The sequence below is a fragment of the Lepisma saccharinum genome, chromosome 9 (genome assembly GCF_977018435.1).
Source record: "Lepisma saccharinum chromosome 9, izLepSacc3.1, whole genome shotgun sequence".
Lineage (NCBI taxonomy): Eukaryota > Metazoa > Arthropoda > Insecta > Zygentoma > Lepismatidae > Lepisma > Lepisma saccharinum.
In genome coordinates this window covers 66,365,251-66,382,464 of record NC_139237.1, presented here as the reverse complement: position 1 = coordinate 66,382,464, position 17,214 = coordinate 66,365,251, and the positions used below count along the sequence as shown (strand labels likewise).

Sequence of the window (17,214 nt, the reverse complement as noted above, 5' to 3'; positions counted from 1 at the left end):
TTACAAGATAAGTACATGCAGATTAGTCACTATCCTGACATTATCAGTGATAGTTAAATTACAGAAATTAAGATTAAAGAACAATAAACATTTGTACAAGAGAAAAGATAATTAATAACAATAAATATTAGTGCAAAACTAATTTCTATCTGTTCTATTAATTTTTGTTGCCATTGCCACCATCCATTATTTTTTTGAGGGGATGGTGGCAGGGGCCACTGAAATTAATAGAACAATGATAAATTTGTTGTGTGGATGAAGTAAGTATTTGATTCCAGTATATTAATTTGCTACTGTTTGTTTGTTCCTTAGTAAATATTTAATGCTCTTCTTATATCTTCATCACACAGGAAAAAAAAGAAACAATAATACACTTTCCTCTGCAATAATTATTGGCAAAACTTTCCAAATATAGTTGCCATAATTTGTTTGGCTTCTATATCAGAAACAATGCTAGAATGGGACATTATTTTTGTAAGAAAAATATAGTTAAATATTTATAAAAGGAACTTTTTGAAAAATTATGTCAATACCAAGTTGCAACTTTCAAAGAGATGCTACGATTATTAGGTTATCAACTGATTTGCTGGAGTTTACGTTATGCTAGTGGAGATGGAGATAGAGACACTGGCAATAAGATGAATTTCAGTGGATGCGTGAAATTTATGATAATTTTACCCCATAAATAGTCTCGAGTGCATAGTTCTGTCATTTTGTTGCTTTCACTTTTGTACCTCTTAGTGCACGGTAGGGGAAAACAATGACCCTTACCAAGGGTTTGAACCTGGGACCTCTGGCTTCTTAGGACACTATGCTACAAACGTTGGAAATGTTTTTAATATAATAGTATTTATATAATCTGTTTCTGGCAATTAGAATTATAAATATGTAGTTTTGTTTTTCTAAGGCACAAAAAAATCAAATAACAGCAATATTGGAAACTAACATATTAACAGTTATGAATGCAAAAAGTGGTTTGCAAAGGTACACATACTCAGAAACTTAATGGAAAATATGTTCACAACAAAAATTTTTGAATCTAACTACAACAATCACACAATCTGCTATTGAGGATAATTATTCTCACTCTTTCAACCTTGTGAATAAGTTCATGTTTTATTCATAAGGAGCTATGCTTGCTTCCATGAAATACATACACTTAAATCTCTAACTTCCACTGCATCATTTTATGTCATTGCCTGTTGGTAATACACCAGTTTTAAATATCAATTCTTTTGCTATTGCAATATTCTTGTCATCACAAAGTGCTGGAAATTTTTTTGCACTGATCATAAAATCTGCATTCTGCCACTTTCTCCTGCACTCTGACTGATGGATGATGAAGCAAATTTGCAATCAGCCAAGAAGTTTCATTACAAATGTAAGCGTACCTGCAGTGCAGAAGAACATGCACGATTTCCATCAGAAGACAACTATTGTCCAAAACTGCCACTGCAACCACTTCATTCATGACAATGTTCGCCAATGCCCGTACTAATGCAGTGATAGCTCCATACTGCAACTCCACGTCGGATACTTTTTGATGCAGCAGTTGCAAAATGTTCATCTCTATCTTCATATTGAAGAATGCAGAGTCATATTGAGCTGAGCAGGATAACAAGAAAATAATCCAGCAGGCCTCGCCTTCCTTTTCCATGAGTGGCAACACATGTTTTGCTATTGCTTCTACATCTGAGCACCTGAAAGTAAAATGAAAATTCTGAGAACTTCTCATCAATTTGACAGAAGAATGGAAACACCTTGCAATTAAAACTCATAATTTTGTAAATGACTAGTCCAAAAAATCATAGAAAAATAGTGGAACATGATTTTATATTCATAGGTTGGGCCAGGGCCTACCAACTGACTGTCATTTCTCACTCAAACCTGCCGAGGTGTGCGATCATCCAACCAGTTATGGGGTGGCATGTGGTCAGCATGACGAACCCACAGTCGTTGTAGGTTCTTCATTACGACAGTCGGTGGCCACCAGTTCCATGCATAGGCTGATATCTCAGAAGAAAAGTTGTTACATTTTAGCCCCCAGGAGACTTGAATTTGCAAAGCATGATGCCTTAGACTGCACGGCTACGGTGTGGGACTTGACTCCAACAAAGGATACTGTTATAAAATTTTCCCACCTTTTAAGTTCTTTAGAAACAAATTGAATTAGCATTAATTCTAGGGCTGAGCTGATACCGCTTTCAACCGATATCGATACCCACAGACATACTTGTATAATTCAAATTTTAAAAAAAAATAAAATAAAAAAAAAATATACTGGGTGTGTGTGTAATTATTATTATTACATTTTATACGTAAACATTTCTGACGAGGGACAATGAATAAATTAACTCCCAAATGATGCTCTTTTGCAACGATGCACCTTAACTTTACAGTCTTTTTTTTAGATAAGTGACAACCGATCAGATGTTTCACATATTAAGAGAAATATTAAGTGAAGCTAAGTGCGAGGCAATCGTGTCGTTGAAAAATGAGATCATGCCTCTTCAACCTCCTCTAAAAACTAAGAGATTACTCTTGCCAAACTAACATTAAATCATCCGTGAATACAAGAATAATTGACGATTTACCAACCCTGGTAGTCTATAGCTAACAGAAAAGCTGTAATGTGAAACCAAGCTAGTCTCTTTTTTGTCCTTTATCAAAGAGATGAAAAATTAGTATACTAATTTATAAATGTTTATAAACGAAATTTGAGTAGAGGTTGAAAACTTACCAGTCGCTTGCTTCTAATCAGGCGATTGACATCACTACAGTGATATTCCGACGTGACTTTGCTTTCGATAATACACTGGTCAAAAAAATTAGGGGAGCAAGCAAGAAATCCCAAAAACAAAGTTGGTAAGTCAAAAGTAGCAATGTATTTTGATTAGGTGAGTGTGTTTTCAACCCGTACAATACATGTCTATTGAGTCATTAGCACAACAGAGTTCTAGGGGTGATTTCTGAAAGGTACTGCACAAAATCAGGAGAACAGCACGGTGATAAGACAACAGAAATGGACAGATACGCAACAGATCCATACCTCTAATAAGGCGTGTGGTCGCCATGAACTGCTATGACAGCTGCACATCTGTTTTGCATGGAACCAATAAGGTTATCAATGACAGCCTGCGGGATATTCACCCATTCCTCCAGAAGGGCCATTTCCAACTGTTGCAGAGTTGTAGGCGGCGCTGGCCGAGCAGCAATGCATCTTTCAAGTGTGTCCCACACATGTTCAATGGGATTCAAGTCTGGGTAGGACGCTGGCCATACCATTCGTTCGATACCCTCATCCCGTAGCATGGCGTCAACCAGACGTGCTCGGTGAGGTCGGGCATTATTGTCCACAAAAATGAAACAATCACCGATATCTGCAGCCATTGGGAGAACATGAGGCCTGAGGATCTCATCCCGGTTGTCAAAGTACCGTTCCGGATAATGTGCAGGGGGGTACGTCGACCAACACTGATCCCTGCCCATACCATTAAGCCACCGCCACCATACTGAGACACTTCGCGCACATGTGCGGGATAATTGTGAGTCCCACGTTCCCTCCAGCTGAGAATGCATCGATTATCTGACTGGAGACTGAAACGCGACTCATCTGAGAAGAGAACTGAACTCCACTCTCCATGTCCCCACTCACAATGTTCCACAGCCCACTGTCTGCGGGCCTTACGGTGTTGGGTTTTCAGAGGGACACACACCATTGGTCTTCTTGTATAAAGACCCCTTTCCTGCAGGCGATTTCGTACAGTTTGGCCCGAGACTCTTCGTCCTGTTGCCAAAACAAGGCCACGTTCCAAGTCAGTTGCAGTTTGCTGCCTATTCCTGCGAGCCGACAATGCTAAGTACCGGTCTTCCCTAACTGTTGTTGACAGTGGGCGACCTTGCCCAGGCCTCCTTCGTACTGTACCTGTCTGTTGAAATTGTGTCCACAACCTGGAAATGACACTGCGTGACACTCCAAGGGCTGCAGCCACCTCACGTTGTGTTTGCCCTGCTTCCATCCTCCCAATGGCTCTCCATGCGATAGATTCCCCTAAATCGTGTTGTTCTGCCATCGTTCCTATTCAACACTACTCAACTGAATCCCACCTGCACTTACGGTCTGCCAGCACCACACAACCGGTGTTCCCAAGTGACCTCGTGATTGCTCCTCATATCACAAATTCTGCCACGTGCCTTATGGTGTCACTAGAGAGCTCTTCATGCTGATGATTCATCACAGATGAATTGTACTGGTTGAGGACACACTCACTTCATCAACATACATTGCTACTTTTGACTTTCCAACTTTGGTTTTGGGATTTCTTGCTTGCTCCCCTAATTGTTTTATCCAGTGTATATGCTATCGGCAAATTATTTCTAAAAAATATAAATCCAAACCCATCATCACTTCACTTTCCAGAAAAAACTACCATTCAAAGAAAAATTATTCCCTTTCCTCATTCCTTGTGCCGAAACACGCCTCCTGAAACAAAGTTATCCAGGTCGGGACAAACAAAAGTCTAAAAGTTGGAAAGGAAAGGGGGGGATTAGCCCAGGTATTTGAATTTCCAGAAATATGCTATGTCTGAGATACGTCCATCAGTTTCACGGGCCCTTTGACTGCGGGAAGCCTCGTAAAGAGAGAGCTGTCCGCAAACACCAAAGAAAGTTGAAGGATTAACCACAGGTGTATCCTTGGCTCTCGGAACCTCATTGGGATTATTGTTACACGAAACTGCATCTGTATGAACAAATCCTGGGAGACTTCAAAGAGACCTAAACAGAAGCAGCGAACTCCTATGAGGATAATTTCATGTTACGCTTGATTTTCAAGATACTTGACTGCAAGCCTTATCTGAGTACAGATCTTTGTGACATGTACTTGCTGTTCATGCAAACTTGAGTACAGGTACATTTAACAAATGCACAACTATTTTTCTCTTTTTTTTCAAAACCAAAGGCAAGTTGGAAAAGGTGAACAAACCTTTGAAAGGGAACACATTTTAGTTTTGGCCGTGCTTCTAGTGAGTCAAAAACAATGGTATCGACTAGTATCTGTGCAAGAATATCAATCAATACTTACCGATACCAATACCCCTGGTATCGGCCGATAACGATACATCAGTATCAGTATCGGCTCAGCCCTAATTAATTCAGAACAGTGGAAAGGAAGAGTCTCTGTTACTTAATGTAAAAGACAAAACATTGTGCCATGTATACTCAATATTTAACAACTACTTGTATTTTAGAAGAAACTAACTTTTCCTAGGGTTTAGCAGATATCACTTTCATGTCATGGTGCTACCTGACATTCAAACCTGATAATTCTTGATGTCATAGCCACTTGACAGAGACTGCTAATGAAACACTTGTATCAGCATCTACTAAACACTTACGATTAAAAATAGGTGAAAATCTAGATACACTACAAGTATATCACACTATATTTAATATTCTCAGACTTTTCCAGGTATTTTCAAATAAATCTTGAGACCATTCGGAAATATTTTAACTTACTTTTTAACTCAGTTTACAGAATTACTTCATTGGAACTATGAAAGGAATGGTTACAGTTTTGAAGAAGCACCATATTTTCTTATTTACGAGGGCTATTATTTTTCAACCTCTGTTAAAGTAAAAATGGATATGAAACACTTATTGCATAGAAAACATAACTATATCTCTTGCCTACTTTTCTACATAATCAACAAACTGATTGATGAACTTATAATACCGTGGCACAAGATTTCCTATGTCCCCCTCGAAAAAGACTGCTGCCTGATGATGTACCCAATTAACTCATCCGACGATGAATTTCGGATGCATTATGCCCTTCAGCTAGAAGAAAGCATATTACGGCTGCAGTTAATACTTGGCACTCACCTTGATCATCTGGACATGTTTACACACTTGCTACTCAACACTGACTGAATGGAATGGCTTACATAGCAGTGTGTGTGTGAATGTGTGGTGAACTGAAGAGCACTGCAGTATTTCCATTTTTTTACAGCACGTGGCTTAACACATTGGGGTCTCACGACGGGCATAGCCCATCCTGCGGTATGCAATCGGTTTGCCGATTGAACGACGGGCTATGCTCGTACTTCGTCTCATGCGCGTGTTCAATCAAGCCGCTCTGTTGAAATTCCGATGCTAGGTGACTCATGTGATATTTTTATCTCTCACCTGTGACTGTTTGTTGTCGGGTTGATGTACTGTGCATTGTTTAGAATGGCGTCGTTAGATCCAGACTGCATAGAGGATTCCGCCTCAGAGTTTGAAGTTAACGACGATTTTGATGATGCAGATGAATTTGAAGATTTGGTAGGTAGGTTATATTCGTAATAATTATTGTAGACAATATAAACAGTGTTGCAAACTCTAGTATTTTATGAATGAAGTGAGAAGAGGTAATTTTTTTGGGTCTATTCATCTTGCCTCTTGCTTTATTCTCCTACATGCACTGATGTTTTTTTAGTTTTTCCATTTATTATTTTGTATAGTGTATGTAAAATGAAAATTTATTTTATTTATTTAGTTTATTTATTTATTTGTTTAATTTTTACAGATGATGCAGAACCAACTGATACATCGTCTGGTCCTGTCATGCAGTCACTTTTTCATACAAAAGATAATTACTTGTAATTTGTAATTATTTTTTGTTATGTGCACATAAGTATTCTTATGCAAGATTCAAAAGATGTATTGATAGTTTATGTAGTTAATTATTGAAATTTCCAGATTACGAACTTAAAATATCTCTATATTAACATTTGTTACAATGTTGTACTTTTTTCTTCTTCACAAAACATTGCTGAAAAAAATATTAAAAAAAGTCTGAAAATGAAAATAAAATTTAACAAATTTTTGTTCATTGAAAAGAGGAAGTTTTGTAGATTTAAGAAATATGTGGTAAATAAAAACAAATTAAAAATATTTTTTCCATGATTTTTTGAATAACAACCAAAAGCCACAGACCAGAGGTAACAATGCTGTATTATGAGGCCAGACCCGAATGTGTTAACAGAGGTGTTGAAAAAAATAGCCCTTGTATTTTTTTTTATTGACAAACACTTGTATCACATTAGAATATACCCACACATATGGGTCATTCTACATGAAATCACCCAATTGAAGGACAAAAAGTTGCTTCATAGTCACGGATTTGCTTCCATTTTAATTTTACCGATAGATACTTGGTCCAATATGAGAAATACGTAATATTAGACCTGTGTAACAAATATGTTAAAAGTTACAAATTTTTGAAAATTTGAAGATTTTAAGAAATTGGGTGGACAGACAAATGTACCAAATGACATAACATGCCATATAACTATGTGAAATACCAGGTGGCCCATAAGTCATATGGGCTACCTTGTATTGTGATGATTTAGGTATTGTTGGACAGAAATTAACTGTGTTACCATTCTTACCTGGTCATAAAGTAGAAAAATCTTGAAAAAAACACTCCACTTCGGTTAATTGTTTGTTAGGGAATCCCAGGTTTTATCACAGTGAAAACTGTTACACAGCATAATCAATACATGTTCAACATAATATTAAAAAATCAGAAAGGTAATATTGTTCATAATAAAAATATCACACGTTTCAGTAGTCAAGGTATGAACCATTGTTTTCACTGACACACAGTTACACGTGGGTTGGAAATTTAATACTGGCAACTATTTATTCTCAAATAATACAAAAGATATAACTCTGTGAAAGTTTTACAGCCCTTGGATGTAGTCACCAGCATTGTGTACAACCATTGCCCGCGATGTGGAAGTCGTAGTATTTCTGTAGCGGCGCTTGTTCTGTTGATGGTTTGAATGGAGTGGTCTATTGCCTGAAGAATCTCTGGAACAGTTCGGAAGCGAATGCCCTTCATCTTAGGGATCAAATCAGTCACAGGGGCTGGTAGAGCATCTGCCAGCCCCATTGAGATAACAAATCAGCCACAGGTTGAATGCAGGTTGCAGCTCATGCTCCAAAAATGAACGACGGTCTATCCTGGAGGTACGGCAAGAATCACAAGCACTTTAATATTAGTGGGGCCCTGACTACACAACTTAAACCACCAACTCCAACAATACTCCATTCCTCTCGTCACTCCGCATGCACTTAGCGTTGGAAGGAAGAGTCCATTTACTGAGAGGTAGCTTAGGTATTAAACTAACATGTGGTATAAGTGAGAAGCACCATTTTCATTTCATGGCGTATATACAGCAGTGTTGCCACTATTAAATTTCCAACCTATGTTTTTTTTTTTTTTTTAAATGGCCCTAAAACAGTCCCAAATTGCCACTAATATGAGTACACATAATATTCTTAGAAATGTTGAATATGTGGGAGAAGCATTACTGTGATGTTTATCCACTTTTAGCTCACAGAAATTATGCCACAGTTTTTGTGCAGAATGCATATGAGTCAGTCTATACTGAATGGTCCAGCACTGGTTGCTTGACCATTTAAAAAAAATTCAATATTTTTGTTGTTCTAACCCCTATGCAAGAGTAGTTCAAATCAGGCATTATTTTTCTAAAACTGGACTTCGTTTAAAAGTGGTGGCCATTTTTTTGTTTCATGACTTCAGGCAGTTTTGGCCCATGCAGACAGTTCCAATAATTATAATTATCAACACGGATTTTCCTTTTTTGATTGTGATGCTTGTTTTATTAGTATGTTGTGTACCTGAATCCCAAAATGCCCCCCATTTTGTTCTATCACATACCAATTTTTAAATATTTACATATGTCTATTAATAATAAGATTACAAAATACACAATATCCCAATGAAATATCAATACAAATATTTATGTGAAAGTCTACAATCATTCAGAGTTATTTTTGTATGTGCAAAGGAAAAGGCTTCAATAGAAAAAAAAAAAAAATGTTTTAGCCGAACTTTAATTCTGCTACAAGGCCTGTACACATGGCTGTCATGTTCCTGCACCGAACCCTCCGAAAAATCTTGAGATACTGCAATCTAACTCAAGTTCTATGTCAGTCGAGTCATCTGAAGATAACAGACACATCTGGGCACACACACAAGGCACACCCCAACCTTTCACACAAAATGAACTCAATGATTTGGTCAGAGAATTAAATATCCCAAAGGCTGTTGCAAAAATTGTGGCTTCAACGCAGAAAAAGGTATCTGCTAACTTCTGTAACATACGTAACAGTTTACAGACATTGCGAGAAAGGACTAGAACAGTATTTTACTCAGGAAAGCTCTTTAGCATTTTGCATAGACATTCCAAACCTTGTAAATAAGTCAGGAAACCAATATAACAGAGGAATGTAGGCTCTTCGTTGATTCAAGCAAGAGAAGTTTAAAAGGTGTGCTGCTACTTAATTCTGTCCATGTGAATGACACATATGGCAATCTTGAGTGGCTACAATAAAAAGTAAAGTACAACGAAAATGGAGAATGGAAAGGCGGTACTAGGGATGCTGGAATGCATGATAGCTGACTACTGTTTTTTTCTTTATGAAACATGATGATCCTGTTCCAGCACACAAGATAACATGCCAAAAAATAAGTTTTTAGCCAAGCGACAATGGTTCTATTGACAGAATATGTACATCACCATTAGTGGCTTTTATGCTTCTTTTCCTTTGGACTTTATATGTTACATTAGGCAATGTGAAATGTGTTTATGAATTTCATGTACTAATGTATACCTGTACTAAGGAAACAATACAATGCAATGAGTATTTCATTATTGTTATGTTGGTTGTATGATTCACATGTATTACAGAATTGCAAGTTCAAGCATCTACATATTATGTCTCATTTTTTTAAGAAACCTGATGTGATAAAGCAAAATGACAGTCTTTTCTGTAATCCATACATCTTGAAGATGTGAAATCAGTTATTGGATGTAAAAAAAAGTATCTTTGTTGACCTGTGTTATGACAACTCAGCTAAGAAAAATGATAGAAAGCTGAGGTAAGAAACATTGTTTCAGTACATTTCAAGCTTTAATTCTTGTTCTGTACTTTTCCCATCATCTCTAATGAAAATTGCTGAAATTTAGGGCCAAAAAACTGATATTCAATTTTCAAGAAAAATCAAAGTTTGGGATTTTCTTTAGTAGGGATATCAGAGCAATATTTTTAGAGGAAACATATACATCCAAAGTTTTGGCAGAAAATATTTGAGCTCTGCTATTGGTTTTCTCTTTTAGTTAAAGCTCTTTGAAAATGCATGTTTTTCATTTTTTCTTTTTCCAAATTTGAGCCCCTATATCTCTGGTGGTGGACCTAATAGAAACTTGATATATACAGCACAAAGAGTACTTACTATGTGAGAGGTGCCTGTTAAAAAAAATTCGAGATTGATATTCTATGGATAATTTGGGCAAAAAAGGTAAATTTATGTTCTTGGTTACAAATATTTACTTTTAATGAACTATTATTCAATTAAAATTATTGCATTTATTAATTACATCATGCAAATGGTATAGTAAGTCTGTTCAAGCTATTATGAATGAAAAGGTGTGTAAGGCAGAGGTTTGTCTGAACAGGTTAAGACATGCAAGCGGAGACCATTAGTGGAAAGCTGCAACTACTCCAGTAGCCAGTCTTGATCCCTTGATTAATCTGAATTGTTCCAAGTGCAGATAATTTCTGAATTAACGTTTTTGACCGAACTAGCAAAACAATGTTAGTGTTTCAGGAAAATCTGAAATCTGACTTTTCACAAGATATCTTTGTGTTGTGTAAACAAACATCTATCCTAAGAAAAAAGAAACTACATTGAATGTCAAGAGAAATAATAACCTCATTACTGTCATTACCTGAACCCCATGCATGCCACTAGACTTATATCATCATTCAAAATGTCGATGTTACATAGCTTGGAAAGTAAGCGACACCTACATCTGTGTGGTATTTGTAGTTGTGATAGCAAGAAAGCTATTCTCTTTTCAATTGTACAAATTGCCTGTTTTAATACTTAATGCAATCTTTTTACAAGAAAATCAGTGTGAAAACAAACATTTTTTTTCTTGTAAATATGAAATTTCTTGTTAATACAAAAAAGATTTATAAGAGAGAAAGGACGCTTGCAGAAGAGGGAGGAAATGGTGCACTTGACAGCTTGAAGCTTCCCAGGAATCTTCCGCTTGTAAACCTGTGCCTTACACATCTTTTCTTTCATAATAGCTACTAATGGACTTACTATACCATTTGCATGATGTAATTAATAAATACAATACTTTTTATTGCATAAGAATTCATTAAAAGTAAATATTTATTTGTGACCAATAACAAAGTAATTCCCAATTTTGCCCAAATTCCCCATTATCCATGGAATATCAATCTCGAAATTTTCTTACAGGTACCTCTCACAGAGTACTCTTTGAGCTGTAAATATCAAATTTCTATTAGGTCCCCACCAGGTATAAGGGCTCAAATTTGGAAAAAAATGAAAAACTAACATTTTCAAAGAGTTTTAACTAAAAGAGGAAACCAGTAGCAGAGCTCAAATATTTTCTGCCAAAACTTTGGATGTGTATATGTTTCCTTTAAAGAAAATTATAGCTCTGATATGACATTACTTCCCTACTAAAAAAAAATCCCAAACTTTGATTTTTCATGAAAATTGAATATCAGTTTTGGCCCTAAATTTTATCCATTTGCATTAGAGATGGTGAAAAAAAAGTACAAAACATAAAATAAGGCTTGAAATGTACTGAAAACAATGTTTTTTTACCACTGCTTTCTAACATTTCCTTAGTTCAGTTGTCATAACTATCCCAACTGCATGCAAAGGACAAAACTGCCTGAAGTCATGAAACAAAAAATGGCCACCATTTTTAAACGAAGTCAAGTTTTAGAAAAAAATTCCTGCATAGGGGTTAGAACAACAAAAATATTGAAAATTTTAAAAATAGTCAGGCAACCAGTGCTGGACCATTCGATATGGATTGACCCATATGCATTCTGGACAAAGGCTCTGGTCTTAGTACAATTTCTGTGAGCTAAAATAAACATCATGTATTGAATGTATTAAATGTATCATATATTCTCCCATGTATTCAAATATTCTCCTATGTATTCAACATTTCTAACAATATTATGTATACTCATATTAGAGATAATTTGTGACTGATTTACGGCAATTTTTTAAAAAATATAACTATGTGCCAGTGAAAAATGAAGGTTCACACATTGAATAGTGAAACCTGTGATATTTTTATTATGAATAATATTACCTTTCTGATCTTTTAATATTATGTTGAACATGTATTGAATATGCTGTGTAACAATTTTTATTGTTATAAAACTTGGGATTCCCTATCAAACAATTACCTGAAGTGGAGTGTTATTTCATCACAACATATGACTTTTTTTTAAAAAAATATTTTTCTACTTTATGAGTAGGTAAGAATAGTAACTGTTATTTTCTGTTAGGACTGTCCTTCTCCTCTTCAACAATACCTAAATCATCACAATATTCCACAAACTTTCGAGATATGGCATGTTTTGTGTCATTTGGGTGTGTTCGTTCTTCCACCCAATTTCTGAAAATCTTCAAATTTTCAAAAAAATGTAACTTTCAACAAATTTGTTGGACAAGTTTAATATTACATATTTGTCATATTGGAACAAGTATCTTATCAGTAAAAAAATTGGAAGCAAATCCATGACTATGAACAACCTGCTCTGGGTGATTTCACGTGGAATGGTCATATGTGAAACATCCGTATTCACTACAGGTACAAGAATCATGTTTAATATTGCTAAACTTTTCCAGGATTTCCAGGTCAGTACTGATTAAGTGCATTACACATAAATATAAAGGCAGGGTATCACTACTGAATTTTAAATTTAAGGTGTGTGTGTAAGGGTGATGATTGAATAGTTCCCATCGAAATCTTTGAATTGTCTGAACAGTACAAGCAGCTGTGTGTGGGCGGGCGTTGTCATGGATCAGAAAAATTCCAGAGCATAGCATTCCTCTCCACCAATTTTGGATAGCACGTCGCAGATTATTCAGTGTTTCACAATACACCTCTGCTGCAATTGTTCATCCTGGTTCCAAGAATTCCACAAAAATCACACCCTTTTGGTCCCAAAACACGGTTGCCATGATTTTGTGAACTGATGGTGTTTGTTTGAATTTCTTCGCTTTAGGAGAACCAGAGTGCTGCCATTGCATTGACTGCTGCTTCGACTCCCCAGTGGTGTACGATATCCAAGTTTCATCCCCCATCACTATGTGCGAAAAGAGGTCATCCCCATCCTCCCCCCCCCCCCCAGCAGGCCAAAAAATCACGTGCAGCTGTCCTTCTTTGCTCTTTGTGAGTGTCTGTCAGCATTTTTGGTACCCATCTCGCACACAGTTTATGATACCTCAGGTTGTCAGTCACAATTCGATGCACTGTTTTCGCAGACACTTCTGGAGTTTGGCGCGATATTGTGAACCGGCGATGGAACTCACTTTCTCGTTAACGTGTTCCACCAGATCGTCCTTCTGAACACTAGGCCTTCTGCTACGCTTTTCGTCATGGTCATTTGAACGCCCTTCCCGAAACTCGCTGCACCATTGCCTGACCTTCCCTTCACTCGTCACTGTCGGTCCATAAATGGCACACAATTCCCGATGGATGTCAGCTGCATTCTGTCCTTTGGCGTTCAGAAATCGTATGACAGATCTCACTTCACATTTGGCAGGATATTGTATTACGGCAGCCATTTCACCTTACTGCTACTCGCACATATGCAACCCCACTCTGACGATTCAATCTCTGTTGCAAGCACAGAATACTAGGGCATGCTCCTGCACATGCTCAACTTCATCAGTGTTGCAAAGCCCGCATAAAAAATTATCTGCCTTTTTTTTGACAAGCGCCTCGTACATTTCTAAAAAAAGTTCCCATATTTATCATAATTTTTACCACAGAAAAAGAAATATATGAATGGATACTCACTGTAAATTAGCCAATCCAATCCTAACGTAATGAAGAAGTGCATATACAGCAGAATGGACTACCTCTGTGCACTGAGAAAGCAGAAGATGCAGCAACTTTGGAAGCACTTCCTGAGAATGTAAAACCTTCCAGGACTCAATATTACTTCCTGCCAAATTTCCAAGTGCCCATGCACACATTACCTGAGGAAATGAGTTTAGATTACTACTCAAAACAAAATTTATCTTCATTCATAACTAAATTTAAATGTACATGTTAACATTTTACAACTTTTTCGGACAAAATTATTGTTTATTGTAATAGAAATATACGCATATCTTTTCACAAATCCCTAACAACGGCAATTGAAGAGAGATGAAAAAAAAACAGCAGGTTAGTCCATTTTCTGTCGTAAGTGAAGTAGTGGTGTCCTTTCCTACCATGTGAATGTTGTACTGGACTTCACAACATGCTCTCCTTCATTTCACATATTTGACACTTCCATTCATCAAAGCATGTTTTTTGTACCTTTTCATTTACATGTCCAGTAACGTTTTTCAATTAAGAATTAATTTTTCTGGAATTTGACAAGCATTGACTTATCTTCAATTTTCTCCAGACTATTTCACATGGATTATACTTCTATATATGCAAAAATAATGAAGAGGCAAATCTGTGAACTCAATTATAAGCAATTTATAGAAATATAAAATCATGTAATTATCAGCAAACCTGATACTGCGATATGTCTACATACACAGTACCAAATACCTAACCTATCCTATCTGCACTTTCTAATATTGATACAATTGATTTTGGCTAAAGCCCTAGCTAGCAGCAGTAAGCTCGGAAAATATTTTGCCAAAGTATTACACAAAATTCTTATGAAGCAAAGTTAAAAAATATGGTGGCTATCATCCTATGATCCAGATAGGAAAATAGTCCCAAAAAGTGCATTTGGAATTAAATATGCTCATTTTTCATGTGAAGAAAATTCATGCTGAATGTACACACAATTCCTGCTGGTGAAAATTTAGAGGTTGTGAACCAATGTATGACACAATTATTGCACATGAAGACGCAGGCAAAAAGGAAGTGTTAGTAGGTGGCTAATATTCAATTATAAGAAAAAAAATTGAACACTTACAGTGCATTCACTGTTTATACTTTCCAGTCCTGATATGAGGTAAGGTGAAGATGATTTTGTAATCTGCACTGTGGATACATCAACCACTGCAAGGTTGCAGATACAACTGGCAGCTTCAAGCTGAAGAACAGCATTCTGGCCTGAAATATAAGTTATATATTAATCAATCTCTCTAATGATATAACACTTTAAATCAATTATCTTAAGTTTTCATACTCATACCGATATAGCTGAATGCTGTAACAATTAAAAAAATATATGTAATTAAGTACCTCTTTACAATCATGCAATATTAATTTATATTACAAGGTTTTGTTTTATGTATTTTTTTTTTTTTTTTTTACATAACTTTTCTGTCACTTTTAGCTAATCGTGGCAATGAGGATGAGTGCTGATTAGATTACATTGATGAAGGAACATTCATGTCCAGACCGGCACTCAAACTCTAAAATTTCAGTGGCGAGATCAAAAGTGAACCACTTGACAAGTTTGGCCAATGAGTTGGCAGGTTTTTGTATTAAAAGATAGCTTTAACCTTTAGTGGATGGTTGGTTTCAAATGACACCAGCACTACAAGGCAGCAATCAAAACACTGAAAACTACAGATGATGATCAAGTTCTGTCTGTTTTGTTCATTTCGTGTATATGAAGGTAACACATACTGAATGACAAAAAAAACATATTTATTGTTACTATTTTAAACAAATGCATTTTGAAAATATCAGCTTTTTCCCTCAAAAAATATGTTATGTAACTGATGACTGGGCATATGTTTTACTTTTACATGTAATAATGAAAAAAAACTGTATGGCAATTAAGGGTCCTGAGGGATATATGTCCAATTTTCAAAATTACATGGAAATTAATGGTTTTCTAAAATTTTGTATATTTACTTTTTCTTCTTTTCTTTCGAAATTTTGGGGACGAGGATTACATGTTCTCAGAGAATGGTCTTTTGTTGCTCATGGCTGAATCCAACCATGAGCACCTCCCACCCACTCCTACCCAAAGCAAAAAAGTTTAATTTGTGAGTGCCCTTTTATTACTTAATTCAGTCATCCCATTAGTAAAACGTGTGTAGAAAAGTTATGGGAACTACAAAAAATATGTCATACAATAAATTATCAAACATTATGTACGTCATTTGCATATACAACGAACAACATTGTCAATTAAATATAAACAAGGTACTGTACCTGACAAAATTCTAATTACACTTTGTAAGGAGCCATCAACATGCAAAAAAGTCTTTATATTTTCTGGATCCTGATACAGGGCAACTTTCAATTTTGTCAGAAGCTTTAAATTTACTTGTCCCTTGGATTTCAAATGCTTTGCCAAAGTCTTGACTTCAGCTGGAGTCACAGCCTTTAAACTCTCTCCAACTTCACCGCAGTCACCTCTTCGCTGCACTAGCCGTGCTTCTCTGTCTCTTTCACGGTCCTTCTGAATAGAGTCATGGAGCTTATATCGTATTAGCTGAGACAAAGTCTCAGATTCACCTTCACATTTACTCATTGTTTTTAACTGGCAGTAATTACACTCAATAATCTCTTCGTCAGGATCAGACTAACCATGTTTTGCACTGTGCTTCATCTGATACACTTTATCAGTAAGATAAATTGCTACTATTTCTTCATCAATTTTTGATATTATATCTACAGCTGTTAAGGAAAACATACATATGTACAGAGTGGTCACAAAGTGAGCATACTCCCCTTTATTTTCGACACTACGAAGGTTATGGTTGAATCCTTGATATGGACACATACCTGATGGTTTAAGAGTTTATAACATTGGTATGGAGACAGTCATTTTCTTAGCACAGTCAAATTCTGTGCCACATTCTGGCACACTTCACAATGCAAGTGTGTCATTACCTGAATTAGACCTTTCCCAGGATTGGAAGAGTTTCTGAAGATTACCCAGACCCCTTAGCCTGGCCTACAAGAAATCCCGATCTCACCTCTGGGGGTTCATCAATGCCAAAGTCAGAAATAACCAGTATCGCACAATGCAAGTGCTAGGAGCAGCTGTGGAAAATGCCTTCACACACGTGACTAAGGATTAACTCTGCAAAACATCTGCCAGAACATGGTACAGAATTTGGCTGTGCTATGAAAATGACGGCCTTCATGCCGATAT

General features: G+C 36.3%; 2 protein-coding genes across 2 annotated transcripts in view; both read right to left on the bottom strand.

Moving 5' to 3' along the window:
• Positions 1-636: 636 nt before the first annotated feature.
• Positions 637-16,587, bottom strand: LOC145992703 (uncharacterized). Its single transcript, XM_083129087.1, has 4 exons — positions 16,266-16,587; positions 15,070-15,209; positions 13,944-14,125; positions 637-1,700 (listed from the first exon to the last, which is right to left on the bottom strand). Exons 1-4 carry the CDS (start codon positions 16,585-16,587, stop codon positions 1,259-1,261), a joined length of 1,086 nt encoding a protein of 361 aa, XP_082985213.1. The 3' UTR covers positions 637-1,258.
• Positions 16,588-17,214, bottom strand: part of LOC145992704 (uncharacterized) — a 25,719-nt gene continuing 25,092 nt past the window's right edge. The window contains exon 5 of the mRNA XM_083129089.1: positions 16,588-16,727. Coding sequence (XP_082985215.1) covers positions 16,639-16,727 — 89 coding nt within the window. The 3' untranslated portion in view covers positions 16,588-16,638. The remainder of the gene's footprint in view (positions 16,728-17,214) is intronic.